The sequence below is a fragment of the Trachurus japonicus genome, chromosome 7 (genome assembly GCF_045865225.1).
Source record: "Trachurus japonicus isolate A0001 chromosome 7, Traja_1.0".
Lineage (NCBI taxonomy): Eukaryota > Metazoa > Chordata > Actinopteri > Carangiformes > Carangidae > Trachurus > Trachurus japonicus.
Window position 1 is genome coordinate 28,478,523 of NC_140913.1, and position 27,849 is coordinate 28,506,371.

The 27,849-nt window shown below is 44.1% G+C and overlaps 2 protein-coding genes across 5 annotated transcripts in view; both read right to left on the reverse strand.

Annotated features, from left to right (window-relative positions):
* Positions 1–1,612, reverse strand: part of plxnd1 (plexin D1) — a 61,117-nt gene extending 59,505 nt beyond the window's left edge. Inside the window, exon 1 of the mRNA XM_085782688.1 lies at positions 254–1,612. Within this exon, the coding sequence (XP_085638814.1) occupies positions 254–1,477 (1,224 nt within the window). The 5' untranslated portion in view covers positions 1,478–1,612. The remainder of the gene's footprint in view (positions 1–253) is intronic.
* Positions 1,613–3,691: 2,079 nt separating this feature from the next.
* The window catches only part of tmcc1a (transmembrane and coiled-coil domain family 1a), a 47,075-nt gene continuing 22,917 nt past the window's right edge, over positions 3,692–27,849 (reverse strand). For all 4 annotated transcript variants that reach the window (XM_085782689.1, XM_085782690.1, XM_085782692.1 and 1 more), the window contains exons 5-8: positions 11,278–11,532; positions 9,471–10,162; positions 7,606–7,741; positions 3,692–6,122 (exon numbers count right to left, since the gene is read on the reverse strand). In XM_085782689.1, coding sequence (XP_085638815.1) covers positions 5,808–6,122; positions 7,606–7,741; positions 9,471–10,162; positions 11,278–11,532 — 1,398 coding nt within the window. In that variant the 3' untranslated portion in view covers positions 3,692–5,807. The remainder of the gene's footprint in view (positions 6,123–7,605; positions 7,742–9,470; positions 10,163–11,277; positions 11,533–27,849) is intronic.

Sequence of the window (27,849 nt, forward strand, 5' to 3'; positions counted from 1 at the left end):
GTCAAATAAGGTGGAAAATCTACTGGTGAGGATAACAAACTGTCTGTTATTCCCTTTACTGTGAATGTTAACTGTGCTCCATAGTGCTGCTGACTGTAGTTTATACAAAAACTTCAAGTCAAGTGGAACTATCTCAAGTGCAGTAATAAACGTCTTTGTCAGTGTGTCTGTTAAATTCACTAACTTGACAAGAAAATCGAATTATAGGATGAAACTTGATTAAGGGTGAGAGAGACTCATGTGTGTTCCTTACCACCAGATTTCCCTTCTTGACGCAGGCTGCCCCGGAGCCCTGGATAACGCTATCCAGCACTTGAACATCGCTGCTGGGGGTGTTGGAGCAGTTCCTGCGGCCCTGTCGGATCTCCTCCTCGATGTCTCTAAACTTGAAGGCGCACACGGCAGACTTTCTGTCCGTCTGCCTTTCCTTAGAAAACACTCCAAACAGGTACGGCTCGGTGCCCGGCGCGTCTTCCGTGTGGATCTCCGCGGAGTACACGGACACCATCCGGTTGTAAATGTTCCCGTTGTATCCACACTGTAGAGGCATCTGGATGTAGGACTCTGTGAGCTTCCTAATCTCCGGCCCCCCGGAGGATTTTCGGGGGTTTTCTGCATCCAGACAAATCCTGGCGAGGATGCTGTTGGGCTGACTCTCCTTGTGGCCCGTTTTCGCGTCATTATTGAAGGCGATGTATGAATAAGTCTTGTGGATGAAAGCGTGGACGAAGTTCAGCTTGTTTTTGGTTTTCACCTCTTGTTTGATCTTGAACACGTTATCCTCCGAGGGGTTAATGTCATAGGTGAAAAGTCGGGATAAATCCTTGACGTTCAGGGAGCGGATGGCGATCTCCGGGGTGTTTTCAAAGCGCAGGTCCTCCTTGCTGTGATTCTTGGGGAAGTATTGGGTACCAGCCCCGGTGTACGTGGCCCCGACGAGGAGCCGGGTGGTTCCCCCGTGGCTCTTGAGGATGAGCCCCACGGTGGACGCGTTCGGGTGATTGGCAGCGATGTTGAGCATGCTGGGGAAAACAGTCTTCTCGCCCTGAGGTGGGAACTCCACCGCAATCTCCGAAATATTATCCATTTTCCTGAGCTCACAGAAGCCCTGATACACGGATCCACACACCACCACGACCCCTTGCTCTCGATCCAGTTTAAGGAGCTTGTTGTAGTTGTCGGTGAGGGATTTAGGATGCTCGCACGGAGCCTGGGGCAGCTGTGGCGCATGGCACAACAGGTTGTCCTCCACCGGCCCCGTCCGCTTCTCCACCTCGATGCCCAAGGTGCCGTTCAGCTGGTAGACCGTGTTGACGGTGGCCAGGTAGACCTTTCTGGACACCGGGTCCACCACGAAGTTATTGGTCTGGTTTGGAGACGGGAATGCCTGTTGGATGTGCAGCGCGCTGGCACTCCGGCGCGTCTCCAAAGCCAGGACGCCGAGGAGCAGAACAGCTATCTCTATCGAAGGAGGCATTTTTCCTTCTGACCGGCTTCCGCGTGTTCTGTGCCGAGGGGTGCATTGAGCAAAGACAAAATTGTGTGTTTGTTCCGACTGCGACAATCCGAGAGGAAAGGCTGTTTCCTGCTCAACGCCTAGACCCAGAATGACGCGATAAGCGAGTCGTGCTTCCTTTTTCAGGCAGCCTCCTCTGTCCCTCTCTGCCCACTGTGCGGCTCAGCAGCCTCTCTCCTGAAGCGCTCAGCCACAATACCTCATTGAGATTTTTTTATGATCTCCAAACAATAGACTATACTCGTGACAGACAGCCTAGTTGAAGTTAATTTGTCCATGCGCAATTTTTGGATCAAGTCACACCCTTAAGCCCTCACTAAAGGTAATCAAACTTGTTACAAGTCATGTTTCAGTCATGTTCATTAAACAGCTGGTTCGCGGATTAAGGAATTATAAGTAGTAGCAAAAACATTTAAAAGTAAAGCTGGCTTTATAGGGACAGGAGTGTCAGCGCCCATCTATTCAGGAGTGGCCATTCCTCCCTGTGATGCCACCTCCCATCTGTCAGGCCACTGCGCTGTGATCGATCGCTGTACAATTAGCAGACCTAATTTTACCTGAATGTCATTTTTCATTTGATCCATCTGCGTTTGAAACTAATTTGTTCTTGTCCTACCACAAAATCGAATATGAAGTTTATTTAAAATATGAATTCATTTAACATAAGGTGGATTCGTGTCCGGTGCCAAACGAAGTTGTGTTGACCTTCTACCTTTCCTTTGTGCCACTTGATGAATCTCCACCCCTGCGTGGTTCCGCTCATCTCGGGGTTAATGGCGGGTCATGGTCCCACCTCCTGTGCTCCCCACTCTCCTCGGCTCTCAGATTAGTTCTGCAGATCCGGAGGGTTCCGTTTTGGGCACATACGGCGCAGTAAGCACCGTGAAAGTGCTACCAGATGGGCACATCAGCACACCTTTCCTGTTTCTGACATCCACATCTATCCAACATAGCTTTCTTGCGCGCTTTACCTCATAAATATTCAAGCGCAACACATGCGCCCCCACTCAAAAATGCACGAATATGGTTAGCATTTTTTTTTGTCTGAGGATGGAGTGTGCATATGCTCACATCTCTGAATAGAAATGAATGATCCCTTGTAGGGGAAACGAGCACGAACGTGTCTCACACTGCATTAATCAGTTTGCAGGCCAACCCGTGAAGTGTTATCTCTGAAATATCATGCAATAATTAGAGTTGATGCTAAATCGTGCGCAATCGCCTGTGCCTATTTACTGTGGACTCCTTAGGGGGGGAAAACTCACTCACTCTCTCTCTCTCCCCTCGCGGCTCCCCCGTCGCCACTTGCAGCTTTCAGTAGGGCAGATAAGTGCGCCCCGTGTTTACCTTGGCGCACAGCCACGCGCATCTATCTGGCAGGGCAGAAAAGGAGGAAAAGCGCTCTGATAAAGTGCAACATAATGACCCCACCACCACACACATACACGCACACACGAACGCGCACACAACTGCACTCTGCACAGTGACCGAGCGAGCCGCCAGCAGTCTTAACAGTGTGTGCGCGCGTACGTACGTGAGTGCGTGAGAGCGCGAGCCTCAGCAGGCAGCGAGGAGGCGAACATGAGGTCCTGCAGGGATAAGGCACAGTGTGGGTCAGAGCTGTCAGCATCAGATATCAGCGGCGAGGTGTGACTGAGTGTTGCGGTTTGGTGCTGCTCAATCAAACACATCCAATGGAATTAAGCTGTGTGTGTGTGTGTGTGTGTGTGTGTGAATGTGTGAGGGAAAATAGTTGAATAAAGTGGGGGTAGAAACGGTCTCTCCTGTGTTTTTAGTGAAAATATTGTCCCCGGTGGCCCAGTCTGGCTTTTGGCAGTATAAGACTGCGGTTAAAGGAGCCTTCCACCCAACCTGTTTCCTTCCTGATAAGAAGCGCGGCACCCTTATGTGTCCAACAGCTCAAACCACCACCACCACCCCTGAAACAGACCATTCACTCACACTGTAACAGCCATGGGAAAAAACATCAAGTGGATACAAGGCAAAAGATCTCCATCTAGTGGTCACACGACGAACCTGCAAGAGGACTTTGACACCACACTTGCACTCTCACACACATACACTCACACACAAACACACAAACACACACAGGGAGAGTGTTTAATTAAAACAAGTCACTCAAACAAGAAAAAAGAAATAGTAATGGCACGTGAGTTAGTCAGGAATGCACTTTATTTATTCCACACTTAGAAAAGGACGTCAGAAGGCACTAGAGTGGTTTAGCACACAACCCTACATCATTGGAGAATCTTCAAGGTCACCCTAAGGTCAAAAGTCAGCTCGCTCTCACCGTGTATGCTGCAACCGTGATGGCAAAAATTGAAACAGATTAATACATCTACTTCCTGCCATTTTAATTGCGTGTTTGACGTGAGGGGGGAATCAACTTTGTCGACGTTTTTGACATGGAGCGAGCTAAATTGCTCCGTGTGAGTTTTATCTCTAGACAAAGATGACAGTGATCCTGACCTGAGTCAACTCGTCTTATCCCACCGAGGACTAATGTCTTAAGAGTGACAACCTTTGAAGTCTCTATCAAAGGTTTCTCAAGCCTCAGTCTGACCTACATGTTATCTAGCAGTGTGCTAAAGTGCAGCTGTACGGTTCAAATGATCGCACTATCTGTTAGGAAATCAGCGTCTCAGCAACGAGGTGCAGTGGTGGACTATTTCATGTGCTGGGTCATCTTGCCGTGTCCTTGGCTAGATGACAAAGAGGGAGAGTGTAAAGACTGGACGCTGAGTGAAGGGAGCTGTACTCAAGGAAACAAGGTGCAGAGACACAACTGAGGATCTAGGGTTCAAGTTCATGTTCATGTTCAGACTGTGAAATCTCTAATAGATTTTCCCTTGCAAATGTTACACCTCCCAAAAAAAAAAGAAAGATACATCCTTGGCATCAAGCAGGACATTCATGACAGATCTGGGTAGAAGCTAAACCTGCGGAGCAACTCCCCCTTTCTATCCTCTCAGGTTGGACCCATCGGGTGCACGGGCAACCCTGGGTTAACTAAGGTTTGGCACATGTAGACAACAGAAGGACGGCCACTGAGATAATATGCAGGGAAGAGTGTCTGATGATGAGTGCGATGTCACATACAGGCAGTGTAGGTTTGACTGGCTTGGCAGTGGAGACGACTTGCACTGTAGATATGAAGCAGCAGCGTAACTGTTCCAAATGAGATGGATCTGGAAAAGCACCAGTAGTCTCTTTTTCCCTAACCTGATCAAATCAAATATGAGGGGGAGGAGCAATTATCCTGGCAAAATTGATTTTCCTAGAGCAATGGCCTTTTCTCATTGCTTTTAAAAAAGAAAAAAACTGGCTCCTTTGTAATTTTCTTGATGAAAACATGCAGCTTTGTACACACGCTGCAATACATGGCAGGTGCTTGACAATAGCCAGATGTTCTCCGCGTTCATGTGTGCTGTCTCGATGGTGAGCAGCCTGTTTTTTGTAGCTTTTCCCTCTAAAACTGGCCAGTTTTTCTTCTTTTTACATTTCATTAACAATCTCCTCTATATAACACACCTTTTCCTGTTTTACAAAAAAAAAGGAAATAAGTGAAAGCGTGTGATCTTTTGCTATTAGAAATGGTAAGGAAGCACAAAAAAAGTCTCTATCATGACACTCCAAAGCCATGATGGGTCCTTCAAAATGTTCTGTCTGAACAAATTTCATCACAGCAAGAAAGAAGCAACTCCCAGGAAGGTTTTTCAGCCATGGCTCAGATCTACCAGTCACAGCCATATAAGAGTTCTCCTCCTAAAGGCAGTCAACCACATTATCACATTTGTATTTCTCTACAACTGGACTGGGCCTTTGGGGCAACACTGCCGGCCCAGTTTCCCAACTAAACTCCCCTTCATGTAGAGTGAGGGAAGCGGAGCGCTACATGATACTGAATAAAATAACATTGAAAATAAAAATAATATTATTAGAAATAATAACATTATAATTGATTAAACTCTAAAGATAAAAACAGTACAATGCTGCATTCTGTGAGGGATAACGACACAAGAGTTCAGTTCAAAAATGTAAACAGTCTTGTCCTTCCTAAATGAAAATCATGAGTGTTCTCCATTGTACTCGGTTTCTTCCACTTTGTCTTGATTCCAGGGCCGTGTCCGAAAGTGCTCAGCCGAATTTTCAGTGCCCGGCCACACAGCCACCTTAATGGCAATCACGTTCTTCAAACATCCCGCACGCCTCTGGCTACAGTTACATCACCTGGCATCATCCAAAGCAACACGTGCTGGCTTTGGTCTGGTCATCCCGGCGGCTGCAGCGCTCGGTGCGTGTAACCCGAGAGAGCGTCCCAGTTTCTCCACAGGAAGGCCAGCAGGAGGATGAAGAGGAGGGTGGAGAGCGTGCGCGAGCGCGTCTTCATCAGGGGGACCACGCAGTTGGCCACAGTTGAGACAAAGACCAGAAGGACAGCCATAAGGGCCAGCAGCACATTGATAAGTTTTCCCAGGAGGGTCCTGGCCGTGGCATTTTCCAGCCCCTCCAACTGGACGACCTGCTGTTGCTGCTGCTGAAGCTCCATCTTAGAGATCCTGGTCTGACAGGCCTCCAGCGCTTCCTGCAGAGGACAAGCGGAAGCAGAAAAGTCAGCCAAGTCACATCCCTCATACAAACTTCTACAAAAACTAAACTATATCACTGTGCCCACCCACCCGTCATGTCTGTGAACACCTCAGTGTGGGACTAACACACTGCAAACACCTTTGAGTATGAAACAGTCCAGTTCAACACCACTGCAAATTACAACCTCATTAATAAACATTAAGTTCAATCAACACCTCTCTGACATTGTGAAATTAAAAATTAACATTAACAGCTTCATTTAAGTGGAACTGGTTGAGCTCCTGTCCTATTGGGGCACATTAAGTTTTACTGAAGTGCCTGATAAAGTAGCCAGTGGGAGCACGTTTACTGGGCCACTACCACCCCCTGCTGTGAGGACGATGAAGTGCAGCAAAGGGCAACTGGAGCCGTTAATACACACTTCATAAAAGGTATCAAAAAAACATACAAACAAGGAAAAAACATTGTGCCCTCATTGACAACAGGAAATGACTAAAGTAATGTGAGTTATGTACAAGGAAATGTGTATGTTTTGAGCAAACAGACAACCAGATGGACAGACTGGATTTTCTGTCTCATCTTTCTGTGTAAAGTGTAAACAACGAGATGAGATAACGCCTTTAACTGTGGGAGGGTGTGTAGCCACCACAAAGTTTCAGTTTAACTTAATGAAGTCTGGTCTGAGCGGCTCACAACTTAGACAGTCAGTTAGACGGACCACCAGATATTAAATACATAAAGAAATACTGTTAGTAATAAGAATATCTCCAGAAATCTTTAACCAGTAATGTGGATATGATTCAAATGATTAAAAAAATTCGATTATTTGTTATAAAATGTAATTTTGTGTCTCTTGTTATAACAAGAGGGACAACTCAGTCATATCTGATATCTCTCAGCGATACCTTGGCATTGTTGTTGTTCTTCTAGCGAACGGGAACTACCTGGATAAATACAGTGACAGTTGCTGAGTGGGCTGAGAGGTAACGGGCATGTGATTGGTCGACAGTGTAGGAAGCATACATGACATAAAAATAAAAGCATCACTGAGGAAAATGCCACAGTGAAGCAAATGGGCGTGCAAAATGTTGACATGAAACTACAAACTACAAAAGGACCGGAACATAAAATAAAATAGGTAAAATTCAGATGTTATGTTATATTTCATGTTATTTTAAAGATTTCAGTTAAATTTTAGTTTGTGTATTGTTATATTTATAATAACATGTCAAGCATGTTGGTGTTTGTTTATCAGAAGTTTGTTGTGCCTTGAAGATGACTCAACCAGTCAGATGTAAGGACCAGAATACTGAACACTTTATCATCCTCACAACATGCTGCCATTCTGTGTCTATTTACAAAACGTCCGATTTTAAGCACAGAGAATAAGAAAAGAAATTGAATTCTGACAGAGCTGGATTTTTGTCGCAGCTAATTTATTCCAGACACTTGGATGTTGTGCTTGTGGACAGACAAACCTGGATGTCTCTGGCTCTCTCATAGGACTGGTAGGCGATTTTCTCCTCCATGCTGGCCAGCTCCTGCTTGAGGTTCAGGATCTCGTTCTGGTGAAGCTCAGTCAAGTCGTTCAGCTGCTCCTCCAGACGTTCACACCTGCGCACGGACACGGGAAAACAAAACGCACACGTGAGAGATTGGCGGCGTTAATTGGCTTAGACCAAGAAACACATGCGGGAATTAGCCGAAACAGACTCCGGAGGCATCTGACCACACGGCACCTGACTGGACTGATGACTTGCCCTGACAAGATTAGGACATGCTTACTCATCTGCTGATCCCACGGGCCAATCAGAGACAGTTGGCAGTATGAGACAGGCCAATGGGATGTGCCCAGCAGGAGGAGATGAAGCTATACTGCTGTTTATTTTGGCAGGCACATACAATTGGATGGATAACATAGGACAAGAATAGAAAGAAACAGCCTCTGTATACGTCTGCCTGAATTTAACAGCATTATAGAGATTACAAAGAGATTCATAGACTTAAACAGGTAGTTAATGCAAACATTTTATAGCGTACTGTGGGGTAGCGGATTGTCTGTTGCTTGTTTTTCTAATTTTGTGTCTTTCAAATAATGATAATAGTTGATCAAACTCAACAATGGTGTCATACTGTTCTCTGAGACGTTTAACATTTTAGACACTCAAAACATATCCATCATTTAAAAAGAATCAAAAGGTCTATCTAAGGCTTTCAGAGCGAGTTATTTGGGCAATGGCCAAGAAAATGTCATAATTTATGTTAAACTATTAACTAATTGATTATAAAAGTGTTATTGCTTAATTTTACATTGATTGATTAATTGTGTCAGATATAAATGGTTGAACAAAATAAATAACCGTAATTGGCAGGCCCAAGTTCGGACAGTCATATTTTAGGCAGCTCTTGGTTATATACTTCAGTCCTTGAGGACTTACGGACCAATATGATTGGTTCATGAAAAAAAATGTTCCCTGTGGGCAGGCTAAAAACAGCTCCACAGTGATCAGTATTATTTTGGTCTTAGAGGACAAAAACAGCCTATTTTGGACTCAAATGGACATTTTAGGGAGAAAAATGTTCTTCCCCTATCTCTCCCCCCCTTAACCATTGTCCTGCCTCTTTGCCGACCCTCTTAATCTCTGTGCCTGGTCCTAAGAACATACTGGAGGAATGCGAATGTGTGTTTTTTTAAGGCCAATTGGCCACAGAAGCTTCACACAGATGTCTGAGTCTATATGCAGAGCTTGGACGAGGGCTGAAATAACACTGAAGCTCCTTTCGCACATAGATGACACTTGTGTAGCGCGCAGGTGTGTCTGTCAGTTTAGTGGAGCGACCAGTTTAAATGTAAACTTCACTTCTGTCTCCAAACAATAAAAATGAAAATCCTCTAAAATACAGTGCAGAAGCGAGAGAGGCAATTTTCTACCGAGTTGAGATGAATGCTAAAAGAACTTGTTAGTCGCTGTATCGCTCCTGGTCATGAGGGACACGGCGAGAACAATGAGACTGCCACTCAAAATCTGCATAATGAATAAGGCAGCGGCACATATGCTCCGAGAGTTGAGTATAAAAGCAGCATCTTTATGCGAGCTGTACATGTTTATGTAGATGAGGTCCAGGTCAGGGTTTTGTTTTGATCCAGTTTGAGCAAGCTTTGATAAAAGGAGCTGTCTGGATCGCACGCAGTGGGAGTGCAGTGCTGTGATGGATGGCGGTGGTACCTTTCTAAATATGGCCGTTCTTTCCTGATTGTACATGATTGCAAATTCGAGGGGTTTCATTTGTTAACTACAAATGCCTCAGGAATGTATGATACACATGTTGTGTTTGTCTGTACCTGAAGCGTTCCTCCTGTAGTGCTTGCATAACAACTGTGTAGTCTCTCTGATAATGGGTCTTCAAGCCATCGAGGCTCTCCTCCAGCCTCGTCTGGCCCTCCCTCAGCTCCTGCATCTCGTGCAGCAGTATGTCCAGGCTGGAGCTCTGACTCCTCTCCAGTGTGTTGCCCTTGGAACTGGGTGGGCCTCCGGGCGCCCCCGTGGTGCTGTTCGCCCCCGCCGAGCCCGACGTAGCGCTCGAGCAGTCGTCCTCGCTACCGTATTTAGGACTGGACTGGAGGTGATGCCCGGCGCTGCCTAGCGATCGTCCGCCGGGCGCCGTCACCCCCTCCTCCACCGAGGGGTCGTCCAGAGAGTCTTTGAGGGAGGGGATGTTGTCAGCGCTGCCGAATTTGTGGCGGATCAGCGAGGCGATCTCTCGAGGTTTGGAGACGACGGCCCCCGCGGCAGAGTGGGTGGCCTGGGAGAAGCTGGAGAGGCCGCCCTTGACGCTGTCCACCACACCTTCACTGAAGCCTGTGACTTTGGCGCCGACATCCTTCAAGCCCTGCTGCATGTCCCGCAGAACATCCTTGGGCTGGCGCGGGATACCGTTGTGCTCCACTTCTCGCAGCTTCCGATGGTAGTGCTCCAGCTTTCTCTGCAGCTGCTGGATGGTCTGGGCCGACTTCTGGTTCTTCTTCTCAAAAACCTGACAAGCCACAGAACAAGTTTTCATTAATGAGGGCTGATACAGATGCAGACGACGATGCAGTCTACTTCCCTCCCTCTCGGTGCAAACAAACAGAGGAAAACGTTAAAGCAACTTTCTTACCTTTCTGGAATTTCACACAGCAATTAGAACAGTTTTGAAAATCAACAGCTGCGTGTGTTGGCAAGGCAACGGTAAACAAAACAGGAGACAATTCTGATTCTGAGACTGATTCAGTACTGTACAACCAACGCAATCAAACGCAACCCGAGAGAGTTTTAAAATTCAAACATTGTCAGTGATAAGTGAGTTTATACTTGAGTGTTAGATAGTAACGTTACACACAAAAAGATTATGTTACATAGTAAAGTGCTCAACGGACCAGGCCGTCCCGACCAACCCGACCGGTTATTTACAAATGACTCTGGTCAGATGAGATTTTTTTTTTTGGCTGGGTTCAGGCCGAGTCCGATCTCAACACCCGCATCTCAGATACATGACAACACTATCCAGCAGAAACTCTGCGACCATCCTACGACCATCCGTCTCCGCAATCGATCAATAGCAGAGCCAATGCTGACATGAGTTTTGGCTCCTGTCGCATCCACTTCTCTCTTGGTGGTGGCTTTTTCAAAAATAGTCTTTCTTTTGCCGACTAATTTCTCTGTGTGAGCGACTGGAGGTGGAAGTGGCGGCCCGCATATATCTGTCTGTTGTACAGAACAGTTTATTTCCAGAAGCTTTCTTGCTTATGTGTGGTGTCTTGTAAATCTGGACTTTCCTCTGCTCTCTGTAGAGAGGAGCGCGCGAGCGGTTACGCAAGTATGTTCAGGTCGCTCGTCGAGTCGTCCAATCATTTCATTCGGACTGAATTTTCTCAGAACCATATGAGAATGGAATAATGATGAGTTTATATCGCTGGTGAAACAGATTATCAATAACATTTTAATTTAAACAAAGAAAAAGTGTTACATTTCCAGAGAGGTAAGTGTTGCTTTAATTGTCACATAAACATCCCAGTCAATTCAAATACGAGTGAAGCAGCCAGGTGTCCGAGATTAAAACCTTTCACACAAAACAAGAAAGAATACTATAACTGTCAAGATTCATTTTACCTGTTTGATGCGTGTGCTTTGCTGTTTGTCAGCATTGTTGGCCAGTTTGAGGTACTCTGCCACGTTGTCATCCCTGGCTGTCTGCTCGATCTTAATCTGCTCTGTGAGCTTGAGGATTTTCTGCTGGAGCTGGGCTATGGCCTGTTTGGTTCGCTGCGGGTCTGGAGTGCCATCGTCACCTGCGAATGAACCATCTGCCCCACAGGACACAGCCAGGGGTGTTTGGCCCAGTCCACTCACCTCCAGACGGTCGATCTGAAGAAATGAAAACACGGAGGAGAAGAGGGAGATTAAGGTTAGGTGATGAGGTAAGAGGATGTGATGATGAATTTAAGAGAAAAATAAGAAGGGAGTGGGGGGCAACAGGAAAGAAAAAGTGTGAGTTGCATATGATGTTTTCTTAGTCATTTTGCTGACACACTGAAAACAGAGGCTTCTGCATTTCTGCAGCCAGTTGGCTGGAAAAAGAGCAAATTGAAACAGTTGAATAGGCCACTTGCGGTCAGTTTGTCTGCCAAGGGAGATGCGAGATATTGATATTTTATGAAGAAAAGAAAGTGGAAGGAAAAAGGAGAAGAAAGAAAAATATATCCTTCATAGGAAACTTAATATTCAAGGTGTGAATTCAATCAAGTCTCTTTTTCTTTGGTTGAACCCGCAACAACAGAACATGTCAGTATTAACCTTACCTAGATTTCATTTTGTTTATAGTAGAAAAAAACATATATTTAGAATAAGACTGGCAGCTATTTGACTTTTTTTGTTTATGTCCTTTTTCACGGATGAAGATAATTTGTGTTGCCTTTTCAGATGCTGACCTGATTTTGCCAACAGGCTAAAATCATGTGTAAAAATAAAAGACATTAACCTAAATTGAGTTTTATCTGGATTTTCCCCTCAAAAACGAGATGAACTCCACTTGAGAAGATGAAGAAACTCGCACCTTCAATCACAGGCAGACGGTGTGATTCATTTCCTCAAACGCCTCAGGGGAAGAACACTGAACACTGTGATACTGCCTGAGCTAATCGGGCTTCAAGGAGGGGGGTGGGTTGTGAAATCAAAATATCATTCTCATCACTGAACGTGCACATAAAATAAGCAGCTGAGTCTAACCGCACAGCACCGCACACCGCAGGAGCTTTGGGAAGCCAAGCCAGAGCAACGAAAAGCCGCGATGACAGCTGTTGACACCGGCCTCCTCCACCACCCAAGACTGTAAATGGGCTTTCATTCACCACACAGAGCAGGTAAAAACACAAGGCACCAGAGGCTCACCTGTGTGCACATCGGCATGACTAATTGATGACAGGCATCTCAGTTAACAACAGAAACCACTACGCATCCGGGAGAAAGCGGCAAAAAAAAAAACCCCAACAACTCCTGGTGGAAGTTTCTGTCTGTCAAGTGATTTAAAGTAAAAACAAAGAACCTCAGTGTGGGAGTTTTCAATCAGTCAGTTCACCTTCCATCACAAAAGAGACACCATGCGTAAAAACAAAACAATGCGCCGCTCACCTTTCCATTCGTCAAACGGAGAAATTGTTCCCAATGCATTTTCTCCGCGGGGAAGTCGAGTCGTTTAGTTTCATTTGTCCGGACACTTCAGTTTAAGTTACGCAGCTATAAATCCCCAAGTCTGTCTGAAATCCCCCGGTGCTGCTGCTGACTTACTGCGTGCCTTCAGTTCTACCGGACACTCCAGCCGCTCCAGACCGACAGGCTTGTTGTGAAAGTTGAAGCACACCTGAAACTCAGTGAACCGGCCGGAGAGGAGCGCTCCGCCCCCCTCCACTCCCCCGCTCCTTCCGCCCCTCCCCTCCCGGCTGAGGGATGACATCATGCCCCGAGCTGCAGGACAGGCAGCCGCCAATCACCCAAAAATAGATCCTCAGTCAGGGACTTTTTTTTTTTTTTTTTTTTGAATGTACGGTAAGTGGACATGTGTTTACAATTATAACACTTCATAAAAATATTACTCGGACATCATCCTGATTATTATTCACTACCACCTTATTGGTAATACTGACACATTCATAAGTAAAGAAAATGTTATGTCAAAATGTAAAAAGCAAAAGAAAAGAAAATATTACGATAAAGATTTTATTCTGTGGGTAATGGGGGTGGGACTAGATAAGCTTTTGCTTCTCCCGCTTTCCCTTTCGGTCATGTGTATTGTATTATTTGAACTAAGATGAAGTGTGATGATGATGATTTAATAAAAAATAAATAAAAACATCCACTGACCTCTGTAGCTCTTTACATACTGTACAGAACGGATGGTGGGATGTAAAAAAATAAATAGCCTATTTAGAGTATTTCATGCTTCTCTTCTTATACCTGTGCTCTACAAGTTACTTTTCAGATTCAGATGTCACATAAGAGAGTGTTGTGGACTAAAATAACCCAACAGCATAGAAAATAGTTGCAGGCATTAGGCAAGCAACCAGGGAAATGCTATTTATACAGAAATGCGTTAAATGTTACATGTGACAAAAATGTCACACATGTAACTCTATATCACTCACAGCGGCCAATTTTCTGTATCATGCACTTTCACTCTGGGCCGTCATAAATCTGTATCTACCTTCACTCAGCTGACACGATGATAAATTCAGGACTTTAACTTTTTACTTGTATTTTCATATTTGAGTATATAAAGAAAAATATGGAAACAGATGTACAAGTTAAGAATTCAATATAGAACAAAGCATGCCAGGAAATAAATGCCAGGGAATATCATTAATAATTGATCTCATCTGTGCGTCACTTTTGATAATAAGCATATGACAGATCTATGGAAGAATCAACAACAGAGACACAAACAACCAACACAAAACGAAAGCACTCCAGACCCTCGCTGAGCTGTATCCCAGACTCGCACAGCTAAGAAGAGAAAGTTTCTGAGCTCATTAACAAGTTAAGTGTTAAAACTGTGCAGACACGAGTGAGAACAGACGGTTAGCGTGTGAAGTGAAATCCTATAATTGAGTTGAACAAGGGGCTACAGGGCAGACCGAGAGTCTGGGGCCACAATATGAGACTGCACCGACTTACTGGGTCTGTATCAGTGCCAGCCAACAGAGAGGAGCACCAGAGGGCAAGAAAAACCAGTCCAGCATCTCTTTACCACACACTCATTCACTCACTCACTTAGCCAAGGGCACATTCCTGAGTGCCTGGAAACACATACACATTTGGCAATTAATTCAGCTCTTGGGGTACTTCAGCTTTAAAATCAAAGATTTTATTTTGTGGTTATTACTGAACAGCAACACTGAACAGAAGACAGGCCACATCCATGAGTCAATTAACCTAATAAGTGCTGTGTACAGTAAGTCTAATCATTGTTAAATCCTCTTGACAGACAGCCAACGCGATCAAATGAATCACAGAATTAGAGCAGGCTGTCGGGCTGGCACCAAAAAAAAAGGAAAAAAGTAGGAGGTGACGTTTCATGGCAGCGGCTGGTCTGTTCTCGGCTATAAACAAAACAGTATTAATAGCTTTATGGGCGCAGGCATGAATGAAGTGCTTATTTCATCCATGTTGAGCACTACAGTAAATGCAGTAAATGTGAAAACGTCCCAGTTTGCTCCTGTCTCACAGATGACTCAGTTATTTGAATAATTCAGCAAGCATATGCCCTCTGACTGAAGATATAGATAAAGAGGGCAAAGAACGAGGCAGCTGCACCGTCTGACCTGGAGTACCCTGCAGATAGAGATAGAGATTTCAGAGACCGTGCGATAAGAAGGCCTGTATGATGACCTGTACGCACTGGCACCGAATCAACGCCCTTTTCATTGATCAAAAAATTCACCGTCAGCTGATTTCCTTCAGATACGAAGAAAGAAGAGCAACAGTTGATCAGACAGGCGATTTCCAAGAGAGGCGCCCTCTTCTAGGCAAGGCAAGGCAATTTTATTTGTATAGCCCGTTTTTACAGTTTAACAGTTTGTCTCAAAGGGCTTTACATGGCATCACAACAACATCCTCTGCCCTTAGACCCTCACATCGACTGAGGAAAAACTCCATAGAAAACCCTTTTAACAGGGAAAAATTGGAGAAACCTCGGGGTGAACAACAGAGGAGGGATCCCTCACCCAGGACGGGCAGACGTGCAATAGATGTTGTTACATACAAGAAAACAGTTTATAGTTCTAGAGCTCCACAGAAACTGGTCTCTGCACAGTTATATGAGGAGACTGTTATTTTATCTCACATAGCAAAGAAATGCTTCATCTCCATTCCTGTTCCAGTTACTAGCAAATTGTCTGTGAGATCAGTGTCATCCCCAAATGGTCAAGTCTTTCTGTGACTAATCATACATGTAATTAAAGATGGCGAGCTGAAGGATCAGGCTAATTTCCCAAGGTTAGCAGAGCCAAACATGTTGATGTGCTGAGCCGCTCAAGCACGAAGCCACCAGAACTTCATCACTGGAGCCTGTGGAGCCTAATGAGGGAAGATGAGTCAGTGTGTGTGTGTGTGTGTGTGTAATTGGGGGGCTGCCTGATCCCACTCTGATTACAGTTTATCAGTAAGACGGAAAGACAAAGGGTCTGCATGGACCTGTCCTCTGCCCCTTACACACACACACACAAACTTTTCGAGGAATGTTCTCTCACTCCACCCATGTCCCAAACTGAAACTGGGTCCGCCTGCTGGTGGGCCTGGTTGTGCAACAGCCTCTGATCCAAGTAAAGCTGGTTATAGCCATGAAAGGGCAACCCTGACTTACCTAGGATCCACCAGAAACCCTGGGAAAAGCCCGACCAAACCTAAACACACAGGCCTGTGGCCATAGGTCCAACACAAACAAGCATTTAGAAAGCATTATGGGGATGATGTTGTTAGATATGCATCACACATAATTAGATACACACAACAAGAACATCTTGTACTGCCCCAACTCAATCTCCCGACAGCCACACACAGGACACACATATGCCCCAAATTCCTGTCTGTTTCAATTTAGGTCACACAGCAGAAAATGGACTGATGCAGTCATAAGGCATTTCCTATTTTTTGGGTGATCTCTCACTTCTCTTTTCCTTTTGACCCCATAGCTTCAGACATACTATCCTCTACTCTACTTCCACTCACTTCTGTCCTGTTTACTGGATTAATTGTTTTGTCAGATGACTCGGGTAAGTTTAGGTTCAGTTGATTTTGAGATGGTCTGTTGGACAAACAGACACAGTCTTAAGCCTCTTGTCACACACTGATGAACATCAACACACTAACCTGATCAGGGTGAGTGGAATTTGAACCCCACTTCCTCCCCTGACTGGCAGCCGCTTATTGTTTAAAGTTGTATGAATATTTACACCACTTGTTTAAGAATGAAACAAAATCTTCCTACTGTTTGTTATGTGTTGGACTTATAGATTGCATAATGGCCTTAAGGTATTTAGCAAAAACATGGAAATGATAAACAATAGCACAGAGCTATGCTGTGATTGTTTTGGATATAAATATTTTGGTCCGAAACGCTTGATTTGCTGTAACCCCTGTTCTGTTTTCTTTTACACACAAAAAAAACGTTATGGTCTCTGGGGTCAAGGTCGAGCTTTTACGAGATGCATGTCCGAAATGCGAAGACACAGTACCTTAATGGTCGTTAAGCCTCGCATTCCTGGCGAGCGGCTGTGAGCCTGGTCTGATGTCAGCTGGCGTTCCTTGTGAAGCAGCGGTTTGCCATGCCACGATGCAAGAATAACACCATGGAGGATACTGTGACTTTGTGAGTTTCTCCCTGGTAGAGTATAGTAGATCTCCTCTGCTCTACACTGATATGTCACGGTCCAACAGAGTTTTAGCAGTTGTAGGTTCGCTTATCTATAGAGTCCAATATCCGTGAGGGATGGGACCTTGGATCCACAGAAGATCTAAGATAGAGGTTGTTTTTTTGTTTTTTTAAGCGTACACTCACAGCTGTAATTCCATATGTTCTGTAATCTACCCACCTGTAAACATCCTTTTGCATTTTACAGCTGTCACCTTTCCATTTATACTGCTCATATCTCTGTGGCTGGCTTCACCACTCTCTGACTCCAAGCCAATCATCTGTGGCAGACTGAACTTCACACTCCTGATTAGTTGGTCCAATCTTTAACCCTGCAGCCGGGGGAATCACACAGTGAACACGGTCATCATGGCAACATCATGACAGTACTGAGTGATCCGCATGTTTTTTATTAAACAGATTAAGACGGTCAGTTTGTACCTGGCTGTCTGTGGGTTTGTGTGGCAGCGTACGTACTGTACAGAGTAAATCAATGGAGTGTGTGTAATTATTATTTGTTTTAAATCTATTTAAACAAACATTAGTGTGTGTGTGTGTGACACCAAACCTATTTTTGGCTAATCCTCTCATGCCCCTCATGGTTTTCGTTCCCACCCAGACATGACATACACGTGGTGATGAAATTTACACAAAAGAGTAGTTTTTAATGGAAATCCGCTTTTAGTTTCCTTCAAGGGGATCGACTGTGGGAACAATCAGCCCCATTCACCAGATATGGAAAATTACATAACTCCTGAATAACTGGTGCTGGACAAGGGGCAGTTTACTCAACACTGCACTCATGAATGAACACACAACACAAAGTTACTCTAATAATTATACAGAACAGTCTCTCTCATGCACATACACACTTTCCCTATCTATCTATCTATCTATCTATCTATCTATCTATCTATCTATCTATCTATCTATCTATCTATCTATCTATCTATCTATCTATCTATCTATCTATCTATCTATCTATCTATCTATCTATCTATCTATCTATCTATCGTCTCGATGCCCGGCAGTTCATTTCCTAAGGAATGCAGAGGGTGTGAGAAAAGCCTTTAGTAAAGAAAGAAGCTCAGAGTGCTGAGAGTGCTGAGAGTGCAGGTCTGAGACGGAGAGAGAGAGAGAAAACACCGGCTTTTCCAGGGCTCGACTATCACAACAAAGACTTTAAATCCCTATGATTTCAAGGCAAAACCCTTTTCACACCAAGAGATTGGTTTCCTGCCAGATTCCGCGCCTTCTTAGTTTCTAAAATGTCGTATGGATTCAACACGCTATCGTCTTTAGTTACAAAACCCAAGGCGAGTAACGGGTGAGCACATGTACCGCATTCATGACATGGGCCTGAATCACAGAGGAAGTGAATAAGATGAGTCAAATCCTGAGAGCGTAAATGATGGAGAAGATGGGCATGAACACACACACACACACACACACACACACACACACACACACACACACACACACACACACACACACACACACTATAAACAGGCAGAGACTCACGGTGGTGGTGGGAGTAGGAAGTGGAGAGGTGTCAGCAGTTACCAGGTTGAGGATGACCTCCATGGCACTGAGGCGCATGTGCGCGGCCTGGGCGGATTTCTGTTTGGTTTGTCTATTTGCTTGTGTGTCCCTTGGGAAACAACCACAGCCGGGACAGAGGAGAAGAGCGCGGCCCTGGGAGAGCACTCATCACTCAGGACACTTCTCCCAAAACAAAGTCCACTTGACTTAAAGTCCACTGGACAAAGACTCCACTTGGCAGCTCTTTGGAGTTACTGTTGGCTTGATTGAATATCCAGAATCCATAAAGTGCTCAATCCTTCCAGCTGTGAACCGTGACAATTGATGGCCGCCGAGTCTACAGAGCGTCGTGCTGCTGGTTCACAGAGCAGCCGCTCCTCAAAGCCCATGACTACGCTTGAGTGCAGAAACATGCTCTGCAGTACGCAGCCCCCAGCAGAGAGCCTATGGAACGCACACATATGCGCTTCGACAAGCACGAATCCCGGACGGCCTGACGTTACCGGGAGAACAAGGACTCCTCTGGAGCAAAGAGTCCGTCTGATGTAGGTTTGGGGTGACAGAGCCTAGGCGGTTAATCGGATGAAGACTCGCAGGCTTGGATGGAGACAGGTTAAAGAGTTTACTGTGAAGTTAAGTGTTCAAAGAGTCCATCGGGCATAAAATCCTCACAGGGAGAAAAGAGAGGCAGAGACCCAGAGGACGGATGTGAGGGGAGCGAGGGAGCAGACAGGGAAAAAAAGAGCCCACCAGGAGCTGTCACTGAGAGGGAGACGGAGCGAGAGAGGGAGCAAAGGAGAGAGGGGTTGTGAGAAAGCTTTGTCAAGGGAGAGGGGTGGGGGGGCGGCTTTTCTTCTACTGGAGTTTCTAGGCCAGCTCAGCTCCAAAACAGTGGCTAGCTGAGGCAGAAAGAAAGGGAAAAAAATCTTCCACTCCCTCTTTTTCAATTATCTCACAGTTTGATTGTCGCAGCCAATCAGGTTTCTGAGTGATCATCCTGTAATGAATCACCTTCCGCTGCCTGTGTGCACTGACCGAGTGTTTCTGCTGACCAGTAACACATACTGACCTGACCGAGCTGTGCTTAAAATGGCATGTTTTTAATATAGGTTGTATACTGTGAATTACATGGATACAATGGCGTGGAGAGTTTTGACCTCACATACTCTTACTCACACAGATTCCACAGTCATATGATGTTTACAATGCAGCCATTCAAAACTATGCATATATGTGTACACATGACTATGGCCTGTAGCTGCGTCACTGCGTTACTTATCCTCTGATGAAAGACGTTTTTCAGGACGGCTTTGCTGACATTCTACTGCAATTTCACAGCAACAGTGTGGTGATTATCTTTACTAGACTGCTAAATAACGCTTAAAGTGTCTTAAAACTGTCAGGTCAAGATGAAATCATCAACTTCAACTATCATCCATTGGACGTTGTCATTTTGACCTGAGGTACCTTTTCAAATTCATCCTCTAATGCTCCCACAAACACCATTTTATAAGCTTCAGTGCATTGTTCTCCACGATAAAACCTTGGTGTTTTTAAGCCATCACTTCCAAAAGTGTACAAACCAATTAGGGAGAAAAAGCAAAGCAGGGAGCACAGAGGGTAAGGGCCGAACAAGGGCTACTAAAGACTTCTGTGCAGAGGCCGACAGGAGGGAGGGGGAGAGGAGAACATGAATACAGGCTTTAATGAGAGAGCGGGAGGAGTTAGGGGAGCAGGAGAGTAGGATTTAGGGGGGAAAAACGATTTATATAAGAACAAACCCAACTTACTCAGATGAATGAGCAAGTGTGTGATGTGTAGGTCTGAAAGTAGGCGTAGGTTTAAAGTGTGAGGCCCCAGCCCAACAGGAAAGCTAGTTTCCCATAGCAGTATATCAACAGTGCTATGGCATATTTTCGTATAAAGTTTGAAGTATATTACTGTAGTCTTATCTCTAGTCAAAAATGGCAGCTCTCTCTCTCTCACACACACACACACACACACACACACACACACACACACACACACACACACCCCAGCTGGAGATTGAGGTGATAATTCTCTGTAGGTTGAACACTACAGGAGAGATCGCCTTACCATTGACACATTGTAATTTGATCCTTAGTTAGTATAAAGGTATTTATTACAGCTGCTTTAGGAGCAGGTGGTACAGCTACAGTAGTTCCGGGATGAAATGTAATGTACAGTACTGGGACTAAGTACAGAAATAAGTAAAAATTTAACACATCATAAGGTCTTTTTTTACAGATGAGGGTCAATCATTAGTGACTGTGGGGAATCCCACTCTGGATATGTTGACTAACAGGTTCCCATCAGACGTGAATGCATTACATACATTCTGCTCTCAGGGTCATTCCAGCGGCCTGACGTCCACGTCCCCTGTGGTGGTAATGTGGCCCCCCAGCAAGTCACGGCAGTCCAGGAATAAGCGAGCTTTCAGGGTGACTCAGGACGTCTTCACACTCGACTCTCTGGTGGCAAGCCTTAATAACATACCACAAATTGCAGAGCGGCTCCGCAATGATGAATTCACAGAGGGAGGTATTCTCATGTCCTGACAAGTGACTGATGCTTGAAAAGCAATAGAAAATTGAGATGTTGGCCTGCAGGGGAGTTTTACCTTATTAGTGCCACATTAGCTGCTCAAAATTAGGGGATTGGAAGAACAGCTGCGGCTTGCCATAGGTGTTACTGACACGGACAGAAAATGACTAATGAGTTGAAAATTGTTAGCTGCACATTAATTGATACGGCAATATAAGTCTTTGAAAGATGATTAATCTGTGTAATGTATCCCAGAGTTTGAATAATACATACGACTAGGCCTAATGGGGTACTATAATTAAATAGAATGAATTGGAGTTAAATGTTTAACTCGATGTCTCACAGTGGTACAATTACACTGGTATAATTAATAACACTTCTTTTTACTGACTGCCCAAACAGTCATATCATTCATCAGAAGTTTTCTTGGCCTATTCCCAATTTGACAATAGAGCAGGATCTAGAAACATCTGGAGGTCCTAAAAAAATATGAATGAAGAGTTGCAAGAAGTTTAGTTAACCTCAAGCATTTACAACAGATTTACAGCAGATTAAACTTCACGTGTAAGTGAATGAGAATTTCAACAATATTCATGCAAACGGGGTCAGTGAAAAACCTCGGCTGAGATCCTTTCGTGGCATCCCATTTACTGGGCTTGAGACAGATGTGCCTTGCAGACAAAACAATGACCCAGTTAGATGAATGAATCACATTACAATATCTCTGTCTCCCGCATAGACTTTACACACACATGCATTTTACGCATTTGTAAAGGGGGCACAACCTGCTGAACTGGTGATGTGTGTGGCCAATCCTGCGCGGGCACTGCTTATCTACTTAAATGACACACGGCAGAAGGAGTTTAGAGACAGACACAGCATCATGTGAGCTACAGTTTAGGAGATACTAGTGGAATGAATGTTAACACAGAAGAACATAGAATAAACCATCTTTTAGGCCTGCATATTTTTGGAATAAAAAGTGGGTGCAAACATTTTCTTAGGACAAAGGGCACTAAAAACAACCACAATTAAACAACACGTACAATTACTACAGTACATTGTTATTGTAAATAAAGACTGATTTAAATTTTCTATGTCTGTGTATTTCACATGGAGCCTGGGCTGCATGCAAAAATGACAAATACTGGCATTAGCGAGGGAAATTCAACATTTTGAATGGAGGGTGGACAAAGGCAATTAATTGACTACAATTAAGATACAAGGTGTATGTTTTTAGGGGGCTTGGCACTTGCTGTGGAAACCATAACCATTTCTAATTTATTGCTTGTTTCCTCTTGTACCATAACTCATAGTTATAGGAGTTATTTTGAAGCTACCAGCTGGCCCTTTTGTAACAAGCTTCAGTGGGGAAATTGGACAAAAATGTGATGTCTTTTACCAACATACGATTTCTCCAGTTTCACAACAGAGATACTGTACGTTTTGAATAGACAATGCTCTGGACCGATGAGCTCACACACGAAGGCACAGAAAACCACTTTTGTGGAGATGCTTCCTCGGCCAGTGGACAGAGGCAGCAAGACTCGCATAACACATAATAGTCATTGTCATTCTGACGACTGAGCCTGGTGCTGAACTGAGGCCAGGCGAGCTGCACGCCGCCAAAAAAAAAAAAAAAGTTCTGGAAGAATCCAGAGGAGAAAGGGAAGAGACTTGCTCTGATGTAACTGGACTGGGGTTGGAGAAAGGACAAATTGAGTAATAAACAAAGTGAGTGAGAGTAACACATAAAAGTTTAATTGAATTAGCGGTCAGAGAAGCTCATAATGTTATACGGCTTTACATTTCTTAATGACAATAATATATCTAATTAACCAGTTCCTTGTCTTACTGTGCCAACACCACAGTCCCCTCCACGTGATCGTAAATTGCAACGGCTTGTGCTGTGGGATGGTTTGGGGGTGTGAGAGGTTACATAAAGGCAGAAGAGCGGGAGCTTTGTCTGCACAGACTGAGGGTAATTCAAGCCTGAGAGAAGAGACAACCATGACTTGGGGCTCAAGCCCTTTGGAACAATACTTTCTCCACAAAAAGAAGCCTGCAGTCCAGGCCTGGCTGTCCACTTCTTCCTAGTCTAAGCTTTGGTGTGATCAATGACCCTATTAGCAGTTACATAAACCACTGGGCTCTTTATACACAGAGGCCATTATGACTGGTGAGGTGAGAGTGCATGAAACATTTCAGTTGCCAACTCTAATATTGGCATCTACGAGAGCCAGGCAGGAAGGAAAACACACACTCGCCAACAGCAACAACCTAAATAATGAAGAGTTCTCGGTCTCGTTCTTTGTCTGGAAACTGATAACAGTCAGTAGCATCATTTCTACGTCAGTTAAATTAGCATATTGATTCCATTAATACTGTTTAATATATCTTTAAAATAGATTCATCCGAATTACAAAATATACATAACATCCTTTCCATGCACAGCCACATATTTTTCTAATTTTAACAGATTTAGAAAAATATCAATTAAATGTAGCTTTTGAATGATGAAATTTGTGACATACTGTAAGATGAGATGTGATTTGTGACATATATGAGGAAGAAATGTCATGTTTTCTCTGGGTAGTCTGGAAGTCTATGCACCAGTCTGACACCACAAAACCTCTTAATAAACTAGATTAGTTTATTAACTAGTTTCATATCTGAGTAAAACGTCAGTTTTTCCAGACGTCAAATTCTTCTACACTGCTCTAAAACAGATGTTTATACAGGAAGCTGGGCTGTCCAGCCGCTGGGAAAGAGGAAGTGAGAGTGGCGGACAGGGATTGATTTCATGTAAATAGTGTAACTTTAGCAAAATGCCAGCATTTGGCAATATGTAACACTGGAAACGCCTAGTAAAAATGTATGGTTGTGAGTATGTAAGTCTTTCACTTCAACGGGTGCCACTAATGTTAGCAGCAAATGCCCATTCAGGATTTAGTGTTTTGTCTGACAATCAAATTAGATGATAAAGGAAATATTCCATGGCATTTGTATATCTGTTCATGTTTAACAAAGTAAAACAGAGAGGAAGTAAACAGCTGCTATCTTTTCACACACTGTTTTGAGACCAGTACTCTGTATCAGCCGGGGCAAGGAGGAAATGGCATCAGAGCATCTCCAGTCAGATCTACATTTACTAAATGTCTGCTACTGAAAAAGTATTTCATTATCTACTGACTCTCTATGAATCAAAATTGGAATCAGCCAACAGATCCCAATACTGCCCTGGTTATAACCTCCAGTGTTTTGCTCGTATGAATGGACGTGCAGATCTGTGATACTATGATATAAGTAAGAAACACTATGGGCATAGCAGGTCAGACAATGTGTGTATGTACAGTAAAGGAGTGTGTATACATAAAGGGGAACAAAGTGTGTACGTGGGGAGACATTTTGATTGTCCATTAGTGGAGGATGGAAGCGGGTGGTGCTGAAATTGTTTCTGTTTACTGTTTCCTTGTTATGCAACATGAAAACAGAAAGGGCACTTGCCCAGAAATGCAGTTGGTGTGTCTGGAATGGATGCTGTACACAATACCCAGAGTACCACGGGGTAGTAATGCAGGCCTGAGCACACTTGTCAACCTATTCATATGGACAGAGATAAAGAATCTTGAACAAACAGTCCCAGCTTTCAGGCTCTGACAGATTATTTGGTCTGGCACCTTCTCAGTTTTCTTGTACTTTCCACCGAGACCCTGAACCACACATGGTGGCACCAAGTTGACCTCCCTACCCAATTTGGAGCAGGCTTACCAGACGACCTGGTGTCTGAGCACTGTTTGAGACGTTTTAGCAATACTCCACTGTGCGAATTAGGCCACTAGGATGCAGCAGATTTTATAACAAGCGAACCGATAATGGAGAATGGCATTTGCTTCTCATCAGTGCTGGATGGCTTTCATCAAATGAAAATCTTAGATGACATTCTCGCATTACCCATTTGTAATTATCTAACATAACATTGGGGATAACTTCCAAAACCCTTCTCATAAACATACTGACATTTCAATTTCAGATTAAACTAGTAACTCAAGAAATATACAGGCCTTTTCTGTTTTTCTTTCCACATCTGACATTTTGATTTGACACAATGAGAAGAGCACAGGTTTAATGAATATAATAATGGAATTCAATTTATATTAATATTTAGGTGTCCTAAAAGCAAACCAGCATCCACAACAACAGGGTCATGAAACCTGCACACTATTTAGTTACAACCAGTTACAGTGAGACCCCACCAGGGGGAGCTAGACCACCAACTATTCTACATGTCTACAAGTCTACTGTGTGGACAGTTGACTCCGTTACTAGTGTGTCTTTACCTGCAACCGTTTCCTGTCAATAAGTCCTTGTTATTTTTGTTGCATTCTTGCATTATCACTCCTCCTCCTCCAGACAGACATGCAGCGCTTTACGTAACGTTATTCAGACCTGATGTGGCAGTTACATCGAGGCACACAGGTGCCTTGTGGGCTGATACTGCGAAGAGGGAGGAAGGGAGGATATGTCAAGGAGATGAACAGCAGAAGTGGTCAGAGTGAGGGCGGCAAATGGCGTAACCTTTGTGGTTGTATAATATGTCAAGACTATAAGTTTCCCCTAGGATGGAGTTGAAGCCGTGGAGGCAATATTTTTTGTGTGTGTGCTGTTCATAAAATGTGCCCTGCTGGGAGGTTTCAATGTAACTGCCGGCACCAGAGGGGCTGTTGAGGCCCAAGTACATACAGAACATTTGTGCACAGCAGGGGAATTGTCTGTCTTATATATGAAATTCAGGAAAATGTGCTTTAATTGAACATAACAATTATTGAAATTCATGACACAAAACAGCTGGCAGGCTGTCACTTTCTGTTTTTTCAGGAAATCCTGTGCAGAATATATAACATTAACACCTCTGTGAGGGAGAGTCTTGGTTGTCTTCGAGACAGGTAGCTTCCGTGTGTCACGGGGAGAAAACAGTTGGTGCACTACCTTTTATCTTTGTAAGGCAAGGCAAGACAAGGCAAGGCAATTTTATTTGTATAGCCCATTTTTACAAACAGTTTGTCTCAAAGGGCTTTACATAGCATCATAACAACATCCTCTGCCCTTAGACCCTCACATCGACTGAGGAAAACTCCCGGGAAAACCCTTTTAACAGGGAAAAATTGGAGAAACAAAGATGGATCTTCCAAATGTTGTCTTTCCTACAGATGTGTGTTTTCTTGCATGTTCCAATCAATGAGCAATCTTTCCTTTAGCAAAGAGTAATCCTAAATCTATAATCAATACTAATTTCTGCTTGGCTGCCATAGTGCTTCTTGTCATTTTCTGTTGTCCTTATCAGGTACAGGTACACATTTCTCATATTTCTGATTTATATGCTTTACTCAAAGGTGTGTTGTTTGACCTGACTATGGGGCATTTGTAGTGCAATATAAATGTACAGGTTAGGTTACACAAAAATGTAAGAAGGAGCTCTCTCCTCTCTCATAAAAAAGGAAAACATTCAGCAGCAGTGGTCGTATTTTCATACTGGGGAAACACTGCAAGGCAGGAGGTCATCATAAGGGATTAGAAAAGGTGGGAGATAATGGGCTACACTGCACTATCAGATCATGAATGATGAATGAACAATGTGTCCATGGTCTGCAGATAATTTTCCCAGAGTCCCAGTGAAACAAGTGAAAGATTCCTTGGATTCCTCCTGGCTGACACACATGAGAATGCGAAGAATGGTTGTGGACGTTAGCGGACAGAAAATATGATGAAATTTCCCCAGAGGACGTGATCAGATTTGAATTGTGTGCATGTGTGCTCTAAGTGGGTCAGTGGAGCAGAGCTGAGCTCAGCGATCTATAGCTTCATCCATAATTCATCAGAGTCACACAAATGATATAGACTGAGCAGGGAGTGGCAGGGATGCAGAGCGTGCCCTCTCTGACTGTCTGCCTCTGCTCGCCCTCTCTCAGAATGAGCAATTTCCCTTCGAAAACAATCTACCGGCCGTCCTGAGTCAATACAGGAAAACCAAACATATCACTGTTTCAGAAAGGTGCACGGCAGTTTATTCAGACAACAAGTCAAAGATGTAATACCCACACAGCTAATGCTGATTGATTTCCTCAGTCAAGGAAAAAGCAGTAGACTCTCAAAATGAATCTATCCAGACGACAGTGTGTGAGGAACAGACATGTGGGTCAAGGTTGAGCAGAACATCCTCGGTGACTTGACGGACCAAATATGTGGCAATCCTGCAAACGGCTGAGAAAACACTATAGATGCACGTGCATGCCCACTCTAATGTCCTTTCAGTCACACGCAAACAACTCAAAGAGGAAGGACCAGCTGCAAGCCAAAAATAAATACACAAAGCATGACCCATAGTGACTCACTGCTGACATGTACAGATAAATGCACATGACCTCACGCACAGAAAACAAACTTAAAAATATTCATTCAGACTACAAAAGCACACCCCAGCAAGTATCAGAATAACCAGTTTAAAATTATCAAGAGAATATGAGGCTATTTCCTGGAAACATCAGTCAGCTGGTGTTGTTATAATTGAATGTCATTCATCTGCAGAGAGGAATAGATGCAGAGAATCTTTTAAAGTGTAGAGTACAAATCTAAATGAAAGAAGTCTATGACAGTGTCTTTGCTTGTGATGTATT